Source organism: Entelurus aequoreus, linkage group LG27 (assembly GCF_033978785.1).
Source record: "Entelurus aequoreus isolate RoL-2023_Sb linkage group LG27, RoL_Eaeq_v1.1, whole genome shotgun sequence".
NCBI classification, from domain to species: Eukaryota; Metazoa; Chordata; class Actinopteri; order Syngnathiformes; family Syngnathidae; genus Entelurus; species Entelurus aequoreus.
In genome coordinates, this window is record NC_084757.1 from 39,451,416 (window position 1) to 39,474,159 (window position 22,744).

A 22,744-nucleotide genomic window follows, 5' to 3' on the forward strand; every position below is an offset into this window, starting at 1 on the left:
GACACTCACTTTTATCTCCACCTGCTCCTCCATCTCCTTGCTTTTGATGCTGGTGTACTCCTTCTCCAACCTTGGGAGGCAAGACCAGAAGGTGAAACAGGTGGTGTCTCTAGTAACTAAGTACTAAAGTACTTTTTATTTGAGGTGCATGTGAGTCAACACACACAAGCAGAAACAGTGTGGAGACAAGAGGGAGAATGGACCTACAGGTTGGACACACCTTCTCCTCATTCAATGTTTATGTTCATGACTATTTACATTGTAGGTTGTCACATCACAACTATGAATGAACACATGTGGAGTTATGTGCTTAACAAAAACATCTTTTATATTCTAGTTTCTTCAAAATAGTTTGCTCTGATTACTGTTTTGCACACTCTTGGCATTCTCTCCATGAGCTTCAAGCACACCTGTGAAGTGAAAAGCATTTCAGGTAGACTACCTCTTGAAGCACATGATTGACAATGTAAGTTAAAACTGACAAAATGATTGACAATGTAAGTTAAAACTGACAAAATGATTGACAATGTAAGTTAAAACTGACAAACTGATAGACAATGTAAGTTAAAACTGACAAAATGATTGACAATGTAAGTTAAAACTGACAAAATGATTGACAATGTAAGTTAAAACTGACAAACTGATTGACAATGTAAGTTAAAACTGACAAAATGATTGACAATGTAAGTTAAAACTGACAAACTGATTGACAATGTAAGTTAAAACTGACAAACTGATTGACAATGTAAGTTAAAACTGACAAAATGATTGACAATGTAAGTTAAAACTGACAAAATGATTGACAATGTAAGTTAAAACTGACAAAATGATTGACAATGTAAGTTAAAACTGACAAACTGATTGACAATGTAAGTTAAAACTGACAAACTGATTGACAATGTAAGTTAAAACTTACAAAATGATTGACAATGTAAGTTAAAACTGACAAACTGATAGACAATGTAAGTTAAAACTGACAAACTGATTGACAATGTAAGTTAAAACTGACAAAATGATTGACAATATAAGTTAAAACTGACAAAATGATTGACAATGTAAGTTAAAACTGACAAAATGATTGACAATGTAAGTTAAAACTGACAAAATGATTGACAGAGACCAAATCCAATCATATGTAATTCTGTCTGTAGGTGGGTGGGAGAAAATAGCCAATCACACTTGCATGTGGGAGAGGGGAGGGGGGAAAGCACCAATCAGAACTACCCATCCATTTTCTACCGCTTGTCCCTCTCTTACTTGAAAACAAAGTAGTTTGTAGTACACCATGATGAAACTAGTTTATTTCTTCATAAATGCACACATCATCTTGTTTTATTTAGTTTGGCCTTCATGATCAAATGTACACATTACATTTGAATAGTTACAATGTTATTGAACGTAATATTAAAATATGATTTGTGTAAGTTATGCACTCCAACAGTTCATGTTTGTAAATAATGTAACACTGAATTATAGCAGTTCTCAATACATCCTTAATATTAAGAGTTGAGCATTAAATACATGTTTATGTTCCATTTCCATCACTTCCTCTTGAATAAATACAATTATTTGAAGACAAAGTGTACATGGAGCTCCTTTGCTGCGCTCTACTATTGTCATAATACACTCTCTTGAATGCAGGTGTCAGATATTAACTCTACTATTGTCATAATAGACTCTCTTGAATGCAGGTGTCAGATATTAACTCTACTATTGTCATAATACACTCTCTTGAATGCAGGTGTCAGATATTAACTCTACTATTGTCATAATACACTCTCTTGAATGCAGGTGTCAGATATTAACTCTACTATTGTCATAATACACTCTCTTGAATGCAGGTGTCAGATATTAACTCTACTATTGTCATAATACACTCTCTTAAGATGCGAAAAGCAGAGGAGCATGTTGGGCAGCGCACACACACGGAGTACTTACAAGCAGACACAGTGTGTACACAGAAAAGCAGAGGAGCATGTTGGGCAGCACACACACACACACACACACACCCACCCACACAGTACATACAAGCAGACACAGTGTGTAGACAGAAAAGCAGAGGAGCATGTTGGGCAGCACACACACACACACAGAGTACTTACAAGCAGACAGTGTGTAGACAGAAAAGCAGAGGAGCATGTTGGGCACACACACACACACACACAGAGTACTTACAAGCAGACACAGTGTGTAGACAGAAAAGCAGAGGAGCATGTTGGGCAGCGCACACACACAGAGTACTTACAAGCAGACACAGTGTGTACACAGAAAAGCAGAGGAGCATGTTGGGCAGCTCACACACACACACACAGAGTACTTACAAGCAGACACAGTGTGTAGACAGAAAAGCAGAGGAGCATGTTGGGCAGCGCACACACACAGAGTACTTACAAGCAGACACAGTGTGTAGACAGAAAAGCAGAGGAGCATGTTGGGCAGCACACACACACACACAGAGTACTTACAAGCAGACACAGTGTGTAGACAGAAAAGCAGAGGAGCATGTTGGGCAGCACACACACACAGAGTACTTACAAGCAGACACAGTGTGTAGACAGAAAAGCAGAGGAGCATGTTGGGCAGCACACACACACAGAGTACTTACAAGCAGACACAGTGTGTAGACAGAAAAGCAGAGGAGCATGTTGGGCAGCACACACACACAGAGTACTTACAAGCAGACACAGTGTGTAGACAGAAAAGCAGAGGAGCATGTTGGGCAGCACACACACACAGACTACTTACAAGCAGACACAGTGTGTAGACAGAAAAGCAGAGGAGCATGTTGGGCAGCACACACACACACAGAGTACTTACAAGCAGACACAGTGTGTAGACAGAAAAGCAGAGGAGCATGTTGGGCAGCGCACACACACAGAGTACTCACAAGCAGACACAGTGTGTAGACAGAAAAGCAGAGGAGCATGTTGGGCAGCGCACACACACAGAGTACTTACAAGCAGACACAGTGTGTAGACAGAAAAGCAGAGGAGCATGTTGGGCAGCACACACACACAGAGTACTTACAAGCAGACACAGTGTGTAGACAGAAAAGCAGAGGAGCATGTTGGGCAGCACACACACACAGAGTACTTACAAGCAGACACAGTGTGTAGACATAAAAGCAGAGGAGCATGTTGGGCAGCGCACACACACGGAGTACTTACAAGCAGACACAGTGTGTAGACATAAAAGCAGAGGAGCATGTTGGGCAGCACACACACACACACACACACACAGAGTACTTACAAGCAGACACAGTGTGTAGACAGAAAAAGGAGAATGGAAGCATTTTGGTGTAAAAAGTCAAGTTAAAGGTGAAGTATGGGTATGGGGACAAGCCTTCCTTCTAGGATGATTGTATGATTGATGAAGTCAGCTGCAGTCTTCTCCTGCTATCTAGGCAGCGTGTTAAAGTCTTTCATGACAAATGTGTCTTCTTACTTCTTCATCTTCTTGGCGTTGTACTTGACTTGATACGCCGCCTGGATGACTTTGTCAGGTCCGCTGTCCAGCTGGTGCGGGACCACCCTCTGGAAGTGCTGCGGTCAGGGAGCACAAGCTGCGTGAGTTCCAGGAACAGCTTCCTGTGGGCGGGGCCTGCTTTCCTACCTGCAGCATGCCCTCCATGTCCAGCTGGATGAGCTCCGCCTGGTTCATCTGCAGGATGGCCAGGCCCACTCGGAACACGATCTCCAGACCCTGACCAGGGACGGCCTGGTTAGTCGCTAATGCCCAACAGTTCCCAGAGCCTTGGAGAACCCACCTCATACATGAAGATGTCAAAGATCCTGGTGGCCGCGGGCAGCGGGAAGCAGGTGAGGAAGATGGTGAGGAACCAGGTGGAGGCGTACATGGAGGTGTGGAAACTCTGTGCCTGGAAGTGCAGGTGCAGCTCCGGCAGATGTTCCTAGAGGGCAGATGTTTACCTGGGGCCACCGTGCCAAGGTCTGTCAAGTGCTCTTCCTACCTGGATCATGCACTCCAGCTGGTACATGCAGAGGCCCAGCTCCGCCATGCTGGGCTTGAAGAGCTCTCGTAGTCTGTAGTCCTGCATCAGCTTCACGAAGACGCAGAAGGCCTCCTCCTCTGGCATCTGACATTTCAAAACAACGACACTTCACATTTGGGGAATGTCCACATCCAATATTCCTAGCCATCACATATTATATTCAAACAAGTAGTGAGCGTTTGGCACACTCACTAGCTGTATTGACACTGTGTTAAAAAAAAGTTGCCACATGTTTGACTTGGTACTTTATTGTAATACATTCTGCACAAATAGCAGTGCAGAAATAAATATGACATGTGCCAAATAGTCAACTGGAAAATAACTAATTTTCCCTTTTCTTAGTTCCATTTCTTTCAATAATGGCGGCAAAAACTCCACTTTTCCAACTTCGAAAGAAAGATAAAGTTTGGCGCTTCCTGCCCAACGACACAGCAGCTGTATCAGTCACCTTTCTTAAAGTGACACACACATGCTTCAAGTGTCCTTCATTGAACAATCTTACAGTCTGAAACAGCACACACATGAAATGATCACACATGCCAAGTCTCCAAGGCGGGAAACACCCAGTAACAAACGTGTCCGCATCGTTGGACTTGCTGTGTCATGAGCTTACTGTAACTTAAACTAGTCTTGTGAACTGATGTACTTAAAGTGAATACAGTAGTGCAAAAAAAGATTGATTTCTTTGCCATGTTTGTGTAAATAAATACTGTGTTGTCAAGTAACCTTTATGTCATCTTTTACAAGATATTGTTGTTTGAAAACCACTACCTGGCAGGGCGGGCGGGCGCCATCATAACTGCTGGAAAACTATTTGAGGGTCGTGTGGTGACAATGAAATATCTTACTTGTTCAGACACTAATGTGTTTATACAACTTTAGATTAGAGTATGTCCTTTCTTCATTTGGAAATACCTTAATGGCTCTTGTTTTCATGTTAGCATATAAGCTAGCGAGCTGGCGCCAGTCAGTCCATAAGTTTATAAAAGTGCAGTAAATCACGTTTTTCCGCTCATTCTAATTTAAAACGATAAAAGGTGGCTCAGAAGGAAGAGCGGCCATGCCAGCTTCCTGGTTTGAATCCAGCTTCCGCCATCCTAGTCCTGGCATGGCAGCTCTCGCCAGCCGTGTGTCAACACCACGTGGAATGTAATGAAGCGCTATATAAATGGAGACCATCCCTAGCACCTGTAACTCCTTGCTAGACTTCTTTCTTCACTCGGGGTGAGGTTGGATGAGCGGTACCTGCATGAGCAGCAGCCCGACGATGAAGGCACTTCCTTGGCAATAACCCACCTCGCGGTCCACCAGAGAATACGCCTGAGCAGCAAAAGGTGCATTGCAACATTTAGCAGGCTTGAAACAATCCAGGAGTCAAAGAAATGACGGCAACACCTTCATGACGTTGAAGAGGACCTCCTGGCCCAGGCTGTCCTTCTCCTTGAAGAAGTCGTGCTCCGGGTAAGTGCGGGCGATGTCTCGGCGAATCAGCTTCTCGCAGGGCGACGTCATCTTCAGGAGGTCCGAGTACTGGTCCTTGATGGCCATGTTCTGGGCGTTGCATAGCAGCTGCCACACGATGGCCCGGAAGTGGTGCGGGATCCCTTTTACCACCAGATCCTGGGGAAAGGAGGTGCATCAGACGGGACAAATGTGCTTCTACTTTCTTTCTGGCGCTAAATAGGTCTGGCGGCGTACCCCAGAGATCAATACTGAGCCCAAAATTGTTCTCACAAAAGGACTTAAAGTGAGTATTATTTGCAGACCATGTTCAGGAGAGAGCACAGAGGTGAGTGGGAACACTCCCATGCTGAAGTTGAACTGGAATGCTGACACAATGTAGTAGGAATGGAAGAAGGTTGGAATGCTTTGAATGTTGAACAGTTTCAATTTCCAGGAACACTTGAATTTGGTTTGGAACTTGGGAAAGAGTTAGTTAGAATGTCCAGGATGAGTGAAAAGTGTGTTTAAATAGCTTGAAAAATGTGGGAATTGTGCAACTTGGAAAAATGTCCCATTCATTTCAATGGGAACTTCCTGGAAATTTGGGAATTTTGGGAAAGGCGGGATATTTTTGAAAATGATTAGGAGCATGGATGTCCTGAATGAGCTGAATTGGTTGGTGTTGGAATTGTTTAAATCGGTCAAGAAATGTTGGAGTAGTAACAGTTTTTAATTGAAAAATGGTATTATCAATCAATCAATCAATGTTTATTTATTACAGAGTTTCAGGAAAAGCAAGTTCTTAAACCAACTTGCTTTTTTGTTCTGACTAAAAGGAATGTTTTGACAGTGGAACGCTTGAAATGGCTTGAAAATGTGAAAGGAGTCATCGCACTAACAAAAGTTGCAAATAAGGTCAGGAAAAAACAGGAATTCCTTGAAATTAGTTGAACGTGGAAAATTGGTACTGTATTTTTCGGACTATAAGTCGCACTTTTTTCCATAGTTTGGCCGGGGGTGCGACTTATACTCAGGAGCGACTTATGTGTGAAATGATGAACACATTATAATATTATTGATGTCATTCCCGTAAGAGACTAGACGTATAAGATTTCATGGGATTTAGCGATTAGGAGTGACAGTAAACGTATAGCATGTTCTATATGTTATAGTTATTTGAATGACTCTTACCATAATATGTGAGGTTAACATACCAGTTGGTTATTTATGCCTCATATAACGTACACTTATTCAGCCTGTTGTTCACTATTCTTTACACATTTTAAATTGCCTTTCAAATGTCTATTCTTGGTGGTGGATTTTATCAAATACATTTCCCCCAAAAATGCGACTTATACTCCAGTGCGACTTATATATGTTTTTTTCCTTCTTTACTATGCATTTTCGGCTGGTGCGACTTATACTCCGGAGCGACTTATAGTCCGAAAAATAAGGTAGAGTGAATTTCCAGGATGAGTTGAATGTGTTGAAGGTGGAATGGTTTGAATCGGTGGAAAAATGTGGAAGTTTGAACAATGGATTTCCTGTGGAATGGGGAACATGTCCCCAAAAAGTAGGAATTATAGAAAATACAGAATTTTTTTTTATAATTGTTGAAAGGGAGCACACAATTCCTGAAGAGGCTGAATATTTAGAAGTTAGAACAGATTGAATCGGATAAAAAATGTGGAAGTTGTGGAACTTTGAAAAAAGTCCCATTCTTTTCAATGAGAGTTTCATTGAAATTTGGGAATTTCGGGAAAAGCGGGAATTTTTTTGAAAATGCTAAAACATTTGAATGTTCTTAATGACGTTGGAATTTTTCAAATTGGTGGAGAAATGTTGACATAGTACCATTTTTAATGGAGAAATAGTATTACGGAATTCCTGGAATTTCGGGAAAACCGAGAATTTTTCCAGTTCAAAAAACAACTTAGTTTTTTGTCCTGATTAATAGGATCGATTTGATGGTGGAACGGTTGAAGTGGGTGGAACATGTGGAAGGAGTAGTCGCCAGAAAAAAGGTTGAAAAAAGGGTGAAAAAAGGATTTGAAAAAAAGGAGAATTCTGGGAATTCCTGGAATTAGAGCACGGCAAAATCTGGAGAAGAAGAATAAGAAATGGATGAATTTTGGTGTAGAAAATGTTCATTCACACATACTAAAAGAAATGAACACATTAAAGAGACACAAACAGTCTTTGAATCTCAGTACAACTAAAAGTAGAAAAAAGACAAAAAGTTCAACAAATGTCATTTCTATAATGGATGATGAAATGAACTGGATATCGCACATACACATATACAACAATAAAGTAGCAGGAAACACTTCAATAATAATAAAGCAAAAAATGTTTGGACCAAAAATCACTCCACTGCTCACTATTAGTACATAATCGGAGTTATTGTGCAGAAATACACTTCATTCACATTGTGTTACATCTACTACTCACTAGTGTTACATATTATTGTACATAAATACACTTCATTCACATTGTGTTACATCTACTACTCACTAGTGTTACATATTATTGTACATAAATACACTTCATTCACACTGTGTTACATCTACTACTCACTAGTGTTACATATTATTGTACATAAATACACTTCATTCACATTGTGTTACATCTACTACTCACTAGTGTTACATATTATTGTACATAAATACACTTCATTCACATTGTGTTACATCTACTACTCACTAGTGTTACATATTATTGTACATAAATACACTTCATTCACACTGTGTTACATCTACTACTCACTAGTGTTACATATTATTGTACATAAATACACTTCATTCACACTGTGTTACATCTACTACTCACTAGTGTTACATATTATTGTACATAAATACACTTCATTCACATTGTGTTACATCTACTACTCACTAGTGTTACATATTATTGTACATAAATACACTTCATTCACATTGTGTTACATCTACTACTCACTAGTGTTACATATTATTGTACATAAATACACTTCATTCACACTGTGTTACATCTACTACTCACTAGTGTTACATATTATTGTACATAAATACACTTCATTCACATTGTGTTACATCTACTACTCACTAGTGTTACATATTATTGTACATAAATACACTTCATTCACACTGTGTTACATCTACTACTCACTAGTGTTACATATTATTGTACATAAATACACTTCATTCACACTGTGTTACATCTACTACTCACTAGTGTTACATATTATTGTACATAAATACACTTCATTCACACTGTGTTACATCTACTACTCACTAGTGTTACATATTATTGTACATAAATACACTTCATTCATACTGTGTTACATCTACTACTCACTAGTGTTACATATTATTGTACATAAATACACTTCATTCACACTGTGTTACATCTACTACTCACTAGTGTTACATATTATTGTACATAAATACACTTCATTCACATTGTGTTACATCTACTACTCACTAGTGTTACATATTATTGTACATAAATACACTTCATTCACATTGTGTTACATCTACTACTCACTAGTGTTACATATTATTGTACATAAATACACTTCATTCACACTGTGTTACATCTACTACTCACTAGTGTTACATATTATTGTACATAAATACACTTCATTCACATTGTGTTACATCTACTACTCACTAGTGTTACATATTATTGTACATAAATACACTTCATTCACACTGTGTTACATCTACTACTCACTAGTGTTACATATTATTGTACATAAATACACTTCATTCACACTGTGTTACATCTACTACTCACTAGTGTTACATATTATTGTACATAAATACACTTCATTCACACTGTGTTACATCTACTACTCACTAGTGTTACATATTATTGTACATAAATACACTTCATTCACACTGTGTTACATCTACTACTCACTAGTGTTACATATTATTGTACATAAATACACTTCATTCACACTGTGTTACATCTACTACTCACTAGTGTTACATCTACTACTCACTAGTGTTACATATTATTGTACATAAATACACTTCATTCACACTGTGTTACATCTACTACTCACTAGTGTTACATATTATTGTACATAAATACACTTCATTCACACTGTGTTACATCTACTACTCACTAGTGTTACATATTATTGTACATAAATACACTTCATTCACATTGTGTTACATCTACTACTCACTAGTGTTACATATTATTGTACATAAATACACTTCATTCACATTGTGTTACATCTACTACTCACTAGTGTTACATATTATTGTACATAAATACACTTCATTCACACTGTGTTACATCTACTACTCACTAGTGTTACATATTATTGTACATAAATACACTTCATTCACATTGTGTTACATCTACTACTCACTAGTGTTACATATTATTGTACATAAATACACTTCATTCACACTGTGTTACATCTACTACTCACTAGTGTTACATATTATTGTACATAAATACACTTCATTCACACTGTGTTACATCTACTACTCACTAGTGTTACATATTATTGTACATAAATACACTTCATTCACACTGTGTTACATCTACTACTCACTAGTGTTACATATTATTGTACATAAATACACTTCATTCACACTGTGTTACATCTACTACTCACTAGTGTTACATATTATTGTACATAAATACACTTCATTCACACTGTGTTACATCTACTACTCACTAGTGTTACATATTATTGTACATAAATACACTTCATTCACATTGTGTTACATCTACTACTCACTAGTGTTACATATTATTGTACATAAATACACTTCATTCACACTGTGTTACATCTACTACTCACTAGTGTTACATATTATTGTACATAAATACACTTCATTCACACTGTGTTACATCTACTACTCACTAGTGTTACATATTATTGTACATAAATACACTTCATTCACATTGTGTTACATCTACTACTCACTAGTGTTACATATTATTGTACATAAATACACTTCATTCACATTGTGTTACATCTACTACTCACTAGTGTTACATATTATTGTACATAAATACACTTCATTCACACTGTGTTACATCTACTACTCACTAGTGTTACATATTATTGTACATAAATACACTTCATTCACATTGTGTTACATCTACTACTCACTAGTGTTACATATTATTGTACATAAATACACTTCATTCACACTGTGTTACATCTACTACTCACTAGTGTTACATATTATTGTACATAAATACACTTCATTCACACTGTGTTACATCTACTACTCACTAGTGTTACATATTATTGTACATAAATACACTTCATTCACACTGTGTTACATCTACTACTCACTAGTGTTACATATTATTGTACATAAATACACTTCATTCACACTGTGTTACATCTACTACTCACTAGTGTTACATATTATTGTACATAAATACACTTCATTCACACTGTGTTACATCTACTACTCACTAGTGTTACATCTACTACTCACTAGTGTTACATATTATTGTACATAAATACACTTCATTCACACTGTGTTACATCTACTACTCACTAGTGTTACATATTATTGTACATAAATACACTTCATTCACACTGTGTTACATCTACTACTCACTAGTGTTACATATTATTGTACATAAATACACTTCATTCACATTGTGTTACATCTACTACTCACTAGTGTTACATATTATTGTACATAAATACACTTCATTCACACTGTGTTACATCTACTACTCACTAGTGTTACATATTATTGTACATAAATACACTTCATTCACATTGTGTTACATCTACTACTCACTAGTGTTACATATTATTGTACATAAATACACTTCATTCACACTGTGTTACATCTACTACTCACTAGTGTTACATATTATTGTACATAAATACACTTCATTCACACTGTGTTACATCTACTACTCACTAGTGTTACATATTATTGTACATAAATACACTTCATTCACACTGTGTTACATCTACTACTCACTAGTGTTACATATTATTGTACATAAATACACTTCATTCACACTGTGTTACATCTACTACTCACTAGTGTTACATATTATTGTACATAAATACACTTCATTCACACTGTGTTACATCTACTACTCACTAGTGTTACATATTATTGTACATAAATACACTTCATTCACACTGTGTTACATCTACTACTCACTAGTGTTACATATTATTGTACATAAATACACTTTATTCACACTGTGTTACATCTACTACTCACTAGTGTTACATCTACTACTCACTAGTGTTACATATTATTGTACATAATTACACTTCATTCACACTGTGTTACATCTACTACTCACTAGTGTTACATATTATTGTACATAAATACACTTCATTCACACTGTTACATCTACTACTCACTAGTGTTACATATTATTGTACATAAATACACTTCATTCACACTGTGTTACAAAAGAGGTGAGTTTAAATATTGCATAATGTTGTATATAGAGAACATTCAAACACTTTATCACTTGCTGCGTTTGCAAAGAGATACAATTATGCACAAAGCAAACTATTACTTTCTAGCCAACAATGTTCTCAACAACAGAAAAATACAATCTTAGAGAAAAATTCAACTTAAAGCGGAACTGCACTTTTTGGGGGGGAATTTTTCCTTTTATTCACTAACATTATGAGAGACAAGAAGACATGTCTTTTTTTTAGGATTCTAAAGATAAAAAAACGCTTGCAAGATGCGGCTAACTGGTGCCCAAAAGCTATATAACAATATGTAATATGTTTTATATACATACTGCAAGTATATATATAATGTAGTAACAGACACCTTCATAACAATATGTAATATGTACAATATACACACTGCAAGTATATATATCATGTAGTAACAGACACCTTCATAACAATATGTAATATGTACAATATACACACTGCAAGTATATATATAATGTAGTAACAGACACCTTCATAACAATATATAATATGTACAATATACACACTGCAAGTATATATATAATGTAGTAACAGACACCTTCATAACAATATGTAATATGTACAATATACACACTGCAAGTATATATATCATGTAGTAACAGACACCTTCATAACAATATGTAATATGTACAATATACACACTGCAAGTATATCAATCAATCATCAATCAATGTTTATTTATATAGCCCTAAATCACAAGTGTCTCAAAGGGCTGTACAAGCCACAACGACATCCTCGGTACAGAGCCCACATACGGGCAAGGAAAACTCACCCCAGTGGGACGTCAATGTGAATGACTATGAGAAACCTTGGAGAGGACCGCATATGTGGGTAACCCCCCCCTCTAGGGGAGACCGAAAGCAATGGATGTGGAGTGGGTCTGACATAATATTGTGAAAGTCTAACACATCAGCGAGAGTCCAGTCCATAGTGGGGCCAGCAGGAACCATCCCGAGTGGAGACGGGTCAGCAGCGTAGAGATGTCCCCATCTGATGAACAGGCTAGCGGTCCACCCCGGGTTTGGAGCAGAGTAGAAAAGAAAAGAAAAGAAACGGCAGATCAACTGGTCTAAACAGGGAGTCTATTTAAAGGCTAGAGTATACAAATGAGTTTTAAGATGAGACTTAAATGCTTCTACTGAGGTAGCATCTCTAACTTTTACCGGGAGGGCATTCCATAGTATTGGAGCCCGAATAGAAAACGCTCTATAGCCCGCAGACTTTTTTTTGGCTCTGGGAATCACTAATAAGCCGGAGTTCTTTGAACGCAGATTTCTTGCCGGGACATATGGTACAATACAATCTGCAAGATAGGCTGGAGCTAAACCGTGTAGTATTTTATACGTAAGTAGTAAAACCTTAAAGTCGCATCTTAGGTGCACAGGAAGCCAGTGCAAGTGAGCCAGTATAGGTGTATATATATATATATATGTATATAAAGGTATATACAGTATAGGCGTTATATGATCAAACTTTCTTGTTTTTGTCAAAAGTCTAGCAGCCGCATTTTGTACCAACTGTAATCTTTTAATGCTAGACATAGGGAGGCCCGAAAATAAAACATTACAGTAATCGAGACGAGATGTAACGAACGCATGGATAATGATCTCAGCATCGCTTGTGGACAAAATGGGACGAATTTTAGCGATATTACGGAGATGAAAGAAGGCCGTTTTAGTAACACTTTTAATGTGTGACTCAAACGAGAGAGTTGGGTGGAAGATAATACCCAGATTCTTTACCGAGTCTCCTTGTTTAATTGTTTGGTTGTCAAATGTTAAGGTGGTATTTTTAAATAGATGTCGGTGTTGAGCAGGACCGATAATCAGCATTTCCGTTTTCTTAGCGTTGAGTTGCAAAAAGTTAGCGGACATCCATTGTTTAATGTCATTAAGACACGCCTCCAGCTGACTACAATCCGGCGTGTTGGTCAGCCTTAGGGGCATGTAGAGTTGAGTGTCATCAGCATAACAGTGAAAGCTAACACCGTATTTGCGTATGATGTCACCTAGCGGCAGCATGTAAATACTAAAGAGTGCAGGGCCAAGAACCGAACCCTGGGGAACTCCGCACGTTACCTTAACATAGTCCGAGGTCACATTGTTATGGGAGACGCACTGCATCCTGTCAGTAAGATAAGAGTTAAACCAAGACAAGGCTAAGTCTGACATCCCAATACGCGTTTTGATACACTCTAATAAAATATTATGATCAACAGTATCGAAAGCGGCGCTAAGATCAAGAAGCAGCAACATAGATGACATCCATGGTTAGCAATAGATCATTAGTCATTTTTGCGAGGGCTGTCTCCGTAGAGTGATTTGCCCTGAAACCGGATTGAAAAGGTTCACAGAGATTGTTAGACGCTAAGTGTTCATTTAGCTGCTGTGCTACAATTTTTTCGAGGATTTTCGAGATAAACGGAAGGTGGGACACCGGTCGGTAGTTTACCATGAGGTCAGGATCGAGGTTAGGTCTTTTGAGCAGAGGATGAATAACCGCTTTTTTGAATGCTAGGGGAACAGTACCAGAGGAAAGTGATAAGTTTATAATATTTAACACTGATGGACCTAATAATACAAAAAGCTCCTTGATAAGTTTCCCAGGAATTGGGTCAAGTAAACATGTTGTTTGTTTTGTCCCATTTACACATTTTGACAATTCCTCCAATGTTATTTCATCAAAGACAGAGAAACTATTTTGGAGGGCAGTGTCCGTCGTATATACAGTCGTATTTGTGTTAATAGAACCCAGTTGTAGCTGAGATGCATTGTCTTTAATCTCTTTTCTAATGACTTCAATTTTCTTATTAAAGAAATTCATAAAGTCATCTGCTGAGTGGGTGGAGCTACTGGGAGGAGTCCCTTGTTGGGTTAGCGATGCTACTGTACTAAACAGAAATTTAGGATCATTTTTGTTGAGGTGGATGAGATTTGAGTAATATTTAGCTTTAGCTGAGGTAAGCATGCGTTTATAAGTTATTAAACTATCACACCATGCTTGATGGAAAACCTCAAGTTTAGTCGCACGCCATTTGCGTTCCAGCTTTCTACATGATAATTTCTGGGCTTTAGTTTCTTATATCATGTAGTAACAGACACCTTCATAACAATATGTAATATGTACAATATACACACTGCAAGTATATATATAATGTAGTAACAGACACCTTCATAACAATATGTAATATGTACAATATACACACTGCAAGTATATATATAATGTAGTAACAGACACCTTCATAACAATATGTAATATGTACAATATACACACTGCAAGTATATATATAATGTAGTAACACACACCATAACAATATGTAATATGTACAATATACACACTGCAAGTATATATATAATGTAGTAACAGACACCTTCATAACAATATATAATATGTTCAATATTTAACCTTTTTTTTATCATTTTAATCATTGTCGGAACTTTTTTCCTCAGCACTTCTATTTCTGTTTCCATGGCAACACACTTATGACTTCCTACTTCCAGAAAGAAACGCGAGTGTTTTCTAATCACGGCAGACTTGGTAACAGATGACAAAGACGACTATTTTTGGACGAATGAGGATTTATTATTCAACCTTATAATTTTTCAAGCTGAATATACTGAGGAGGAACTGCTGCTTATAGAAGCCAGCAGGAAGGAATAGTGAGACGTTGGAGGCACCAGAGTGAGGTGAAAGTGACATTAAATGTAAAGTTAGAGATGCTACCTCAGTAGAAGCATTTAAGTCTCATCTTAAAACTCATTTGTATACTCTAGCCTTTAAATAGACTCCCTTTTTAGACCAGTTGATCTGCCGTTTCTTTTCTTTTCTTTTCTCCTCTGCTCCCAACCCGGGGTGGACCGCTAGCCTGTCCATCAGATGGGTACATCTCTACGCTGCTGACCCGTCTCCGCTCGGGATGGTTCCTGCTGGCCCCACTATGGACTGGACTCTCGCTGATGTGTTAGACTTTCACAATATTATGTCAGACTCACTCCACGTCCATTGCTTTCGGTCTCCCCTAGAGGGGGGGGTTACCCACATATGCGGTCCTCTCCAAGGTTTCTCATAGTCATTCACATTGACGTCCCACTGGGGTGAGTTTTCCTTGCCCGTATGTGGGCTCTGTACCGAGGATGTCGTTGTGGCTTGTACAGCCCTTTGAGACACTTGTGATTTAGGGCTATATAAATAAACATTGATTGATTGATTGATTGATAAATGTGGAACTTAAAGCCAAGCTATTTCTACATAAATGGAGTGCTTACTAAAATAAACTGGGAAAAATGTCCCCGGCCAGCTGAACTAAACAGACAACTGTTCATGGAGTGAGTCACACTTCATATAGATCACCATGCCTGTTAGTACAACTGTGTACAAACATGAAATACTACTGGAACATGTTTTCAGTCAGTAAGATGAGTGTCTTATCAGTGTGGTGGATTACTAACTCAAAAGCTAACTGGCTAATACTGTAGCATGCCAGTGTGGTAGTACGCTAGAAAAAGAGTTCCTCAGTGTTGCTACAGTTTGTCATTACACAGGTTACACCACATCAATGAAGTATTGTTGGCGGTTTTTGAAAGCATTTTTAAAGTGATTCAGAAGTACAATTGATCGCTAACATTAGCTGCATTGCTAGCTACTTGGAACAAGCTGATTTTTACATGTTAGATTGCAAAAAAACAAAAAAAAAAAGATTGTGAACGATAGGCAAAATGTAAAAAAAAAAGTGCAGTTCCCCTTTAAAAGTTAAAACATCTGTATGCACGTACAACACTTCAAACCTTCAGCATGTCACTATGTGGAATTAAAGTATGGAATGGGTTGTTAAACTCTTTCAAGTCCAAGTATTTACAAAGTACAAAGAAGAAGAATCCTGATGAACAATGACATCATCTTATTCATCTCATCATGTGATCATATTCATCACAACTGTATTGACCATTTATGATCATCTTATTCATCTCATTATGTGATCATATTCATCACAACTGTATTGACCATTTATGGTCATCTTATTCATCTCATCATTGATCATATTCATCACAACTGTATTGACCATTTATGATCATCTTATTCATCTCATCATTGATCATATTCATCACAACTGTATTGACCATTTATGATCATCTTATTCATCTCATCATGTGATCATATTCATCACAACTGTATTGACCATTTATGATCATCTTATTCATCTCATCATTGATCATATTCATCACAACTGTATTGACCATTTATGATCATCTTATTCATCTCATCATGTGATCATATTCATCACAACTGTATTGACCATTTATGATCATCTTATTCATCTCATCATGTGATCATATTCATCACAACTGTATTGACCATTTATGATCATCTTATTCATCTCATCATTGATCATATTCATCACAACTGTATTGACCATTTATGGTCATCTTATTCATCTCATCATTGATCATATTCATCACAACTGTATTGACCATTTATGATCATCTTATTCATCTCATCATTGATCATATTCATCACAACTGTATTGACCATTTATGATCATCTTATTCATCTCATCATGTGATCATATTCATCACAACTGTATTGACCATTTATGATCATCTTATTCATCTCATCATGTGATCATATTCATCACAACTGTATTGACCATTTATGATCATCTTATTCATCTCATCATGTGATCATATTCATCACAACTGTATTGACCATTGATGTCACTTCTCTTACACATTCAGCACAGGAAGCCAACAAACAAATGTGAAAGAAATTGCTCCAAAGTGGAAAATAAGCTCAACTTCTTCCTACTCCTTTTCGGACATGTTTTTAACTGTATGCACGTTCCAAATAAATCAAAGCAGTCCTGGATGACTTGATAGAGATGAAGAAAAGGTGAGAAGCATGAAGAACAAAGTCTGGATGACTTGATAGAGATGAAGAAAAGGTGACTAGCATGAAGAACAAAGTCTGGATGACTTGATAGAGATGAAGAAAAGGTGAGAAGCATGAAGAACAAAGTCTGGATGACTTGATAGAGATGAAGAAAAGGTGAGAAGCATGAAGAACAAAGTCTGGATGACTTGATAGAGATGAAGAAAAGGTGACTAGCATGAAGAACAAAGTCTGGATGACTTGATAGAGATGAAGAAAAGGTGACTAGCATGAAGAACAAAGTCTGGATGACTTGATAGAGATGAAGAAAAGGTGAGAAGCAGGAAGAACAAAGTCTGGATGACTTGATAGAGATGAAGAAAAGGTGACTAGCATGAAGAACAAAGTCTGGATGACTTGATAGAGATGAAGAAAAGGTGACTAGCATGAAGAACAAAGTCTGGATGACTTGATAGAGATGAAGAAAAGGTGAGAAGCAGGAAGAACAAAGTCTGGATGACTTGATAGAGATGAAGAAAAGGTGACTAGCATGAAGAACAAAGTCTGGATGACTTGATAGAGATGAAGAAAAGGTGAGAAGCAGGAAGAACAAAGTCTGGATGACTTGATAGAGATGAAGAAAAGGTGACTAGCATGAAGAACAAAGTCTGGATGACTTGATAGAGATGAAGAAAAGGTGAGAAGCAGGAAGAACAAAGTCTGGATGACTTGATAGAGATGAAGAAAAGGTGAGAAGCAGGAAGAACAAAGTCTGGATGACTTGATAGAGATGAAGAAAAGGTGAGAAGCAGGAAGAACAAAGTCTGGATGACTTGATAGAGATGAAGAAAAGGTGACTAGCATGAAGAACAAAGTCTGGATGACTTGATAGAGATGAAGAAAAGGTGAGAAGCAGGAAGAACAAAGTCTGGATGACTTGATAGAGATGAAGAAAAGGTGAGAAGCAGGAAGAACAAAGTCTGGATGACTTGATAGAGATGAAGAAAAGGTGGCGATCAGGCAGGATGTCAGTGAGGCCTTTCCTGCTGACACGTCTCATTTTGCAACTTCCTGTGCTGACTCTGCTTAGTCCTGCACGTGATCCTGCATCTGCTGGGTCCTGGGGCATCTGGGCCAGAGGTTGACTTCCCAGGGCCAGTTGGAACAAGCACAGATGGTGCAACAACTGTGACATCATCAGTAGGTGGTGCCTGAGTACAGCTCTGTTTCCCGGGCCACTACACATCCACCCATAGGGGTTGTTATCAGGGCCGATACAGATACCGATTATTAGAAGTTCAAGGAGGCCGATCATCGATATTTGTAGCCGATGTAGTAAAAGTTATTCCAGATGAATATTACATGTCAGTAAACATCTGCACAAGCCTTTAAGTTGTTGTTTTTACACAATGTTGTGTTTATTTGATCATCAAACACCTTTACTAGGTGCATCAACATGTTAGTTGTAAATATGGAACATCTCCTGGGAAAATAGGACATTTGTCTACATCACAACAACTCATCTACTCCACTTGATGGATTTAATACATTGTAAGTTTTCTCATGAAATATTGCAATAAAAACTATTCTGGACTCCTTCACCTAGATTATAGTTCAGATGTTTTTCAAGATGGCTGACATTTCTTCTTGGATGTTCCACAGAGTATGACAATGTGCCCTATAATCATCTCCTTTTTGTCAAGATATTTACAGTCTGTCACCTTCTTGGATTGAGCGTGAAACCTTCAATGATCCCTCACTCTGTGTGTTGCCAGGCTTGTCAAGCGGACGCCATCGCAAACAAAACGGAACCAGGAAAAGAAGGACAAAAACTGGATTCCCCAGCCAAAAATGGTAGTTTTGACAGGTAAGCAGAAGAAATGACTGCCCAGCGACCAAGAAGGAGAGAAAGCAAGGAATGAAAAAAGGGAACAGGACTGCTGCTTGAGCAGTGGTTATTATAGTCTACTAGGGTTGTACTATATACCACTACTAATGAATGAGCAGTGGTTATTATAGTCTACTAGGGTTGTACTATATACCACTACTAATGAATGAGCACTGGTTATTATAGTCTACTAGGGTTGTACTATATACAACTACTAATGAATGAGCAGTGGTTATTATAGTCTACTAGGGTTGTACTATATACAACTACTAATGAATGAGCAGTGGTTATTATAGTCTACTAGGGTTGTACTATATACCACTACTAATGAATGAGCAGTGGTTAGTATAGTCTACTAGGGTTGTACTATATACCACTACTAATGAATGAGCAGTGGTTATTATAGTCTACTAGGGTTGTACTATATACCACTACTAATGAATGAGCAGTGGTTATTATAGTCTACTAGGGTTGTACTATATACCACTACTAATGAATGAGCAGTGGTTATTATAGTCTACTAGGGTTGTACTATATACCACTACTAATGAATGCGCAGTGGTTATTATAGTCTACTAGGGTTGTACTATATACCACTACTAATGAATGAGCAGTGGTTATTATAGTCTACTAGGGTTGTACTATATACCACTACTAATGAATGAGCAGTGGTTATTACAGTCTACTAGGGTTGTACTATATACCACTACTAATGAATGAGCAGTGGTTATTACAGTCTACTAGGGTTGTACTATATACCACTACTAATGAATGAGCAGTGGTTATTATAGTCTACTAGGGCTGTACTATATACCACTACTAATGAATGAGCAGTGGTTATTATAGTCTACTAGGGTTGTACTATATACCACTACTAATGAATGAGCAGTGGTTATTATAGTCTACTAGGGTTGTACTATATACAACTACTAATGAATGAGCAGTGGTTATTATAGTCTACTAGGGTTGTACTATATACCACTACTAATGAATGAGCAGTGGTTATTATAGTCTACTAGGGTTGTACTATATACCACTACTAATGAATGAGCAGTGGTTATTATAGTCTACTAGGGTTGTACTATATACCACTACTAATGAATGAGCAGTGGTTATTACAGTCTACTAGGGTTGTACTATATACCACTACTAATGAATGAGCAGTGGTTTTTATAGTCTACTAGGGTTGTACTATATACCACTACTAATGAATGAGCAGTGGTTATTATAGTCTACTAGGGTTGTACTACAGTATATACCACTACTAATGAATGAGCAGTGGTTATTATAGTCTACTAGGGTTGTACTATATACCACTACTAATGAATGAGCAGTGGTTATTATAGTCTACTAGGGTTGTACTATATACCACTACTAATGAATGAGCAGTGGTTATTATAGTCTACTAGGGTTGTACTATATACCACTACTAATGAATGAGCAGTGGTTATTATAGTCTACTAGGGTTGTACTATATACCACTACTAATGAATGAGCAGTGGTTATTATAGTCTACTAGGGTTGTACTATATACCACTACTAATGAATGAGCAGTGGTTATTATAGTCTACTAGGGTTGTACTATATACCACTACTAATGAATGAGCAGTGGTTATTACAGTCTACTAGGGTTGTACTATATACCACTACTAATGAATGAGCAGTGGTTATTATAGTCTACTAGGGCTGTACTATATACCACTACTAATGAATGAGCAGTGGTTATTATAGTCTACTAGGGTTGTACTATATACCACTACTAATGAATGCGCAGTGGTTATTATAGTCTACTAGGGTTGTACTATATACCACTACTAATGAATGAGCAGTGGTTATTATAGTCTACTAGGGTTGTACTATATACCACTACTAATGAATGAGCAGTGGTTATTACAGTCTACTAGGGTTGTACTATATACCACTACTAATGAATGAGCAGTGGTTATTACAGTCTACTAGGGTTGTACTATATACCACTACTAATGAATGAGCAGTGGTTATTATAGTCTACTAGGGCTGTACTATATACCACTACTAATGAATGAGCAGTGGTTATTATAGTCTACTAGGGTTGTACTATATACCACTACTAATGAATGAGCAGTGGTTATTATAGTCTACTAGGGTTGTACTATATACAACTACTAATGAATGAGCAGTGGTTATTATAGTCTACTAGGGTTGTACTATATACCACTACTAATGAATGAGCAGTGGTTATTATAGTCTACTAGGGTTGTACTATATACCACTACTAATGAATGAGCAGTGGTTATTATAGTCTACTAGGGTTGTACTATATACCACTACTAATGATTGAGCAGTGGTTATTACAGTCTACTAGGGTTGTACTATATACCACTACTAATGAATGAGCAGTGGTTTTTATAGTCTACTAGGGTTGTACTATATACCACTACTAATGAATGAGCAGTGGTTATTATAGTCTACTAGGGTTGTACTACAGTATATACCACTACTAATGAATGAGCAGTGGTTATTATAGTCTACTAGGGTTGTACTATATACCACTACTAATGAATGAGCAGTGGTTATTATAGTCTACTAGGGTTGTACTATATACCACTACTAATGAATGAGCAGTGGTTATTATAGTCTACTAGGGTTGTACTATATACCACTACTAATGAATGAGCAGTGGTTATTATAGTCTACTAGGGTTGTACTATATACCACTACTAATGAATGAGCAGTGGTTATTATAGTCTACTAGGGTTGTACTATATACCACTACTAATGAATGAGCAGTGGTTATTATAGTCTACTAGGGTTGTACTATATACCACTACTAATGAATGAGCAGTGGTTATTATAGTCTACTAGGGTTGTACTATATACCACTACTAATGAATGAGCAGTGGTTATTATAGTCTAGTAGGGTTGTACTACAGTATATACCACTACTAATGAATTTAAAACAATACTATACTGTGTCCTAAACAATAGCTGTATTAAGTGCTTTATGGGCATGACGGCACGCCGTTGTGACATTGCTGGTTTTATGAGCAGAGGAGCATGTTTGGCAACGCACAGAGTACTTGCAAGCAGACACTGTGTAGATCAG

The 22,744-nt window shown here is 37.4% G+C and overlaps 1 protein-coding gene across 6 annotated transcripts in view; it reads right to left on the reverse strand.

Moving 5' to 3' along the window:
• LOC133644556 (ecotropic viral integration site 5 protein homolog) overlaps positions 1 to 22,744 on the reverse strand; it is a 72,007-nt gene that overhangs the window by 27,550 nt on the left and 21,713 nt on the right. For all 6 annotated transcript variants that reach the window (XM_062039130.1, XM_062039131.1, XM_062039129.1 and 3 more), the window contains 7 exons: positions 5,408 to 5,632; positions 5,258 to 5,332; positions 3,971 to 4,096; positions 3,767 to 3,910; positions 3,613 to 3,702; positions 3,445 to 3,542; positions 10 to 70 (listed from right to left, as the gene is read on the reverse strand). In XM_062039130.1, the coding sequence (XP_061895114.1) occupies positions 10 to 70; positions 3,445 to 3,542; positions 3,613 to 3,702; positions 3,767 to 3,910; positions 3,971 to 4,096; positions 5,258 to 5,332; positions 5,408 to 5,632 (819 nt within the window). The remainder of the gene's footprint in view (positions 1 to 9; positions 71 to 3,444; positions 3,543 to 3,612; positions 3,703 to 3,766; positions 3,911 to 3,970; positions 4,097 to 5,257; positions 5,333 to 5,407; positions 5,633 to 22,744) is intronic.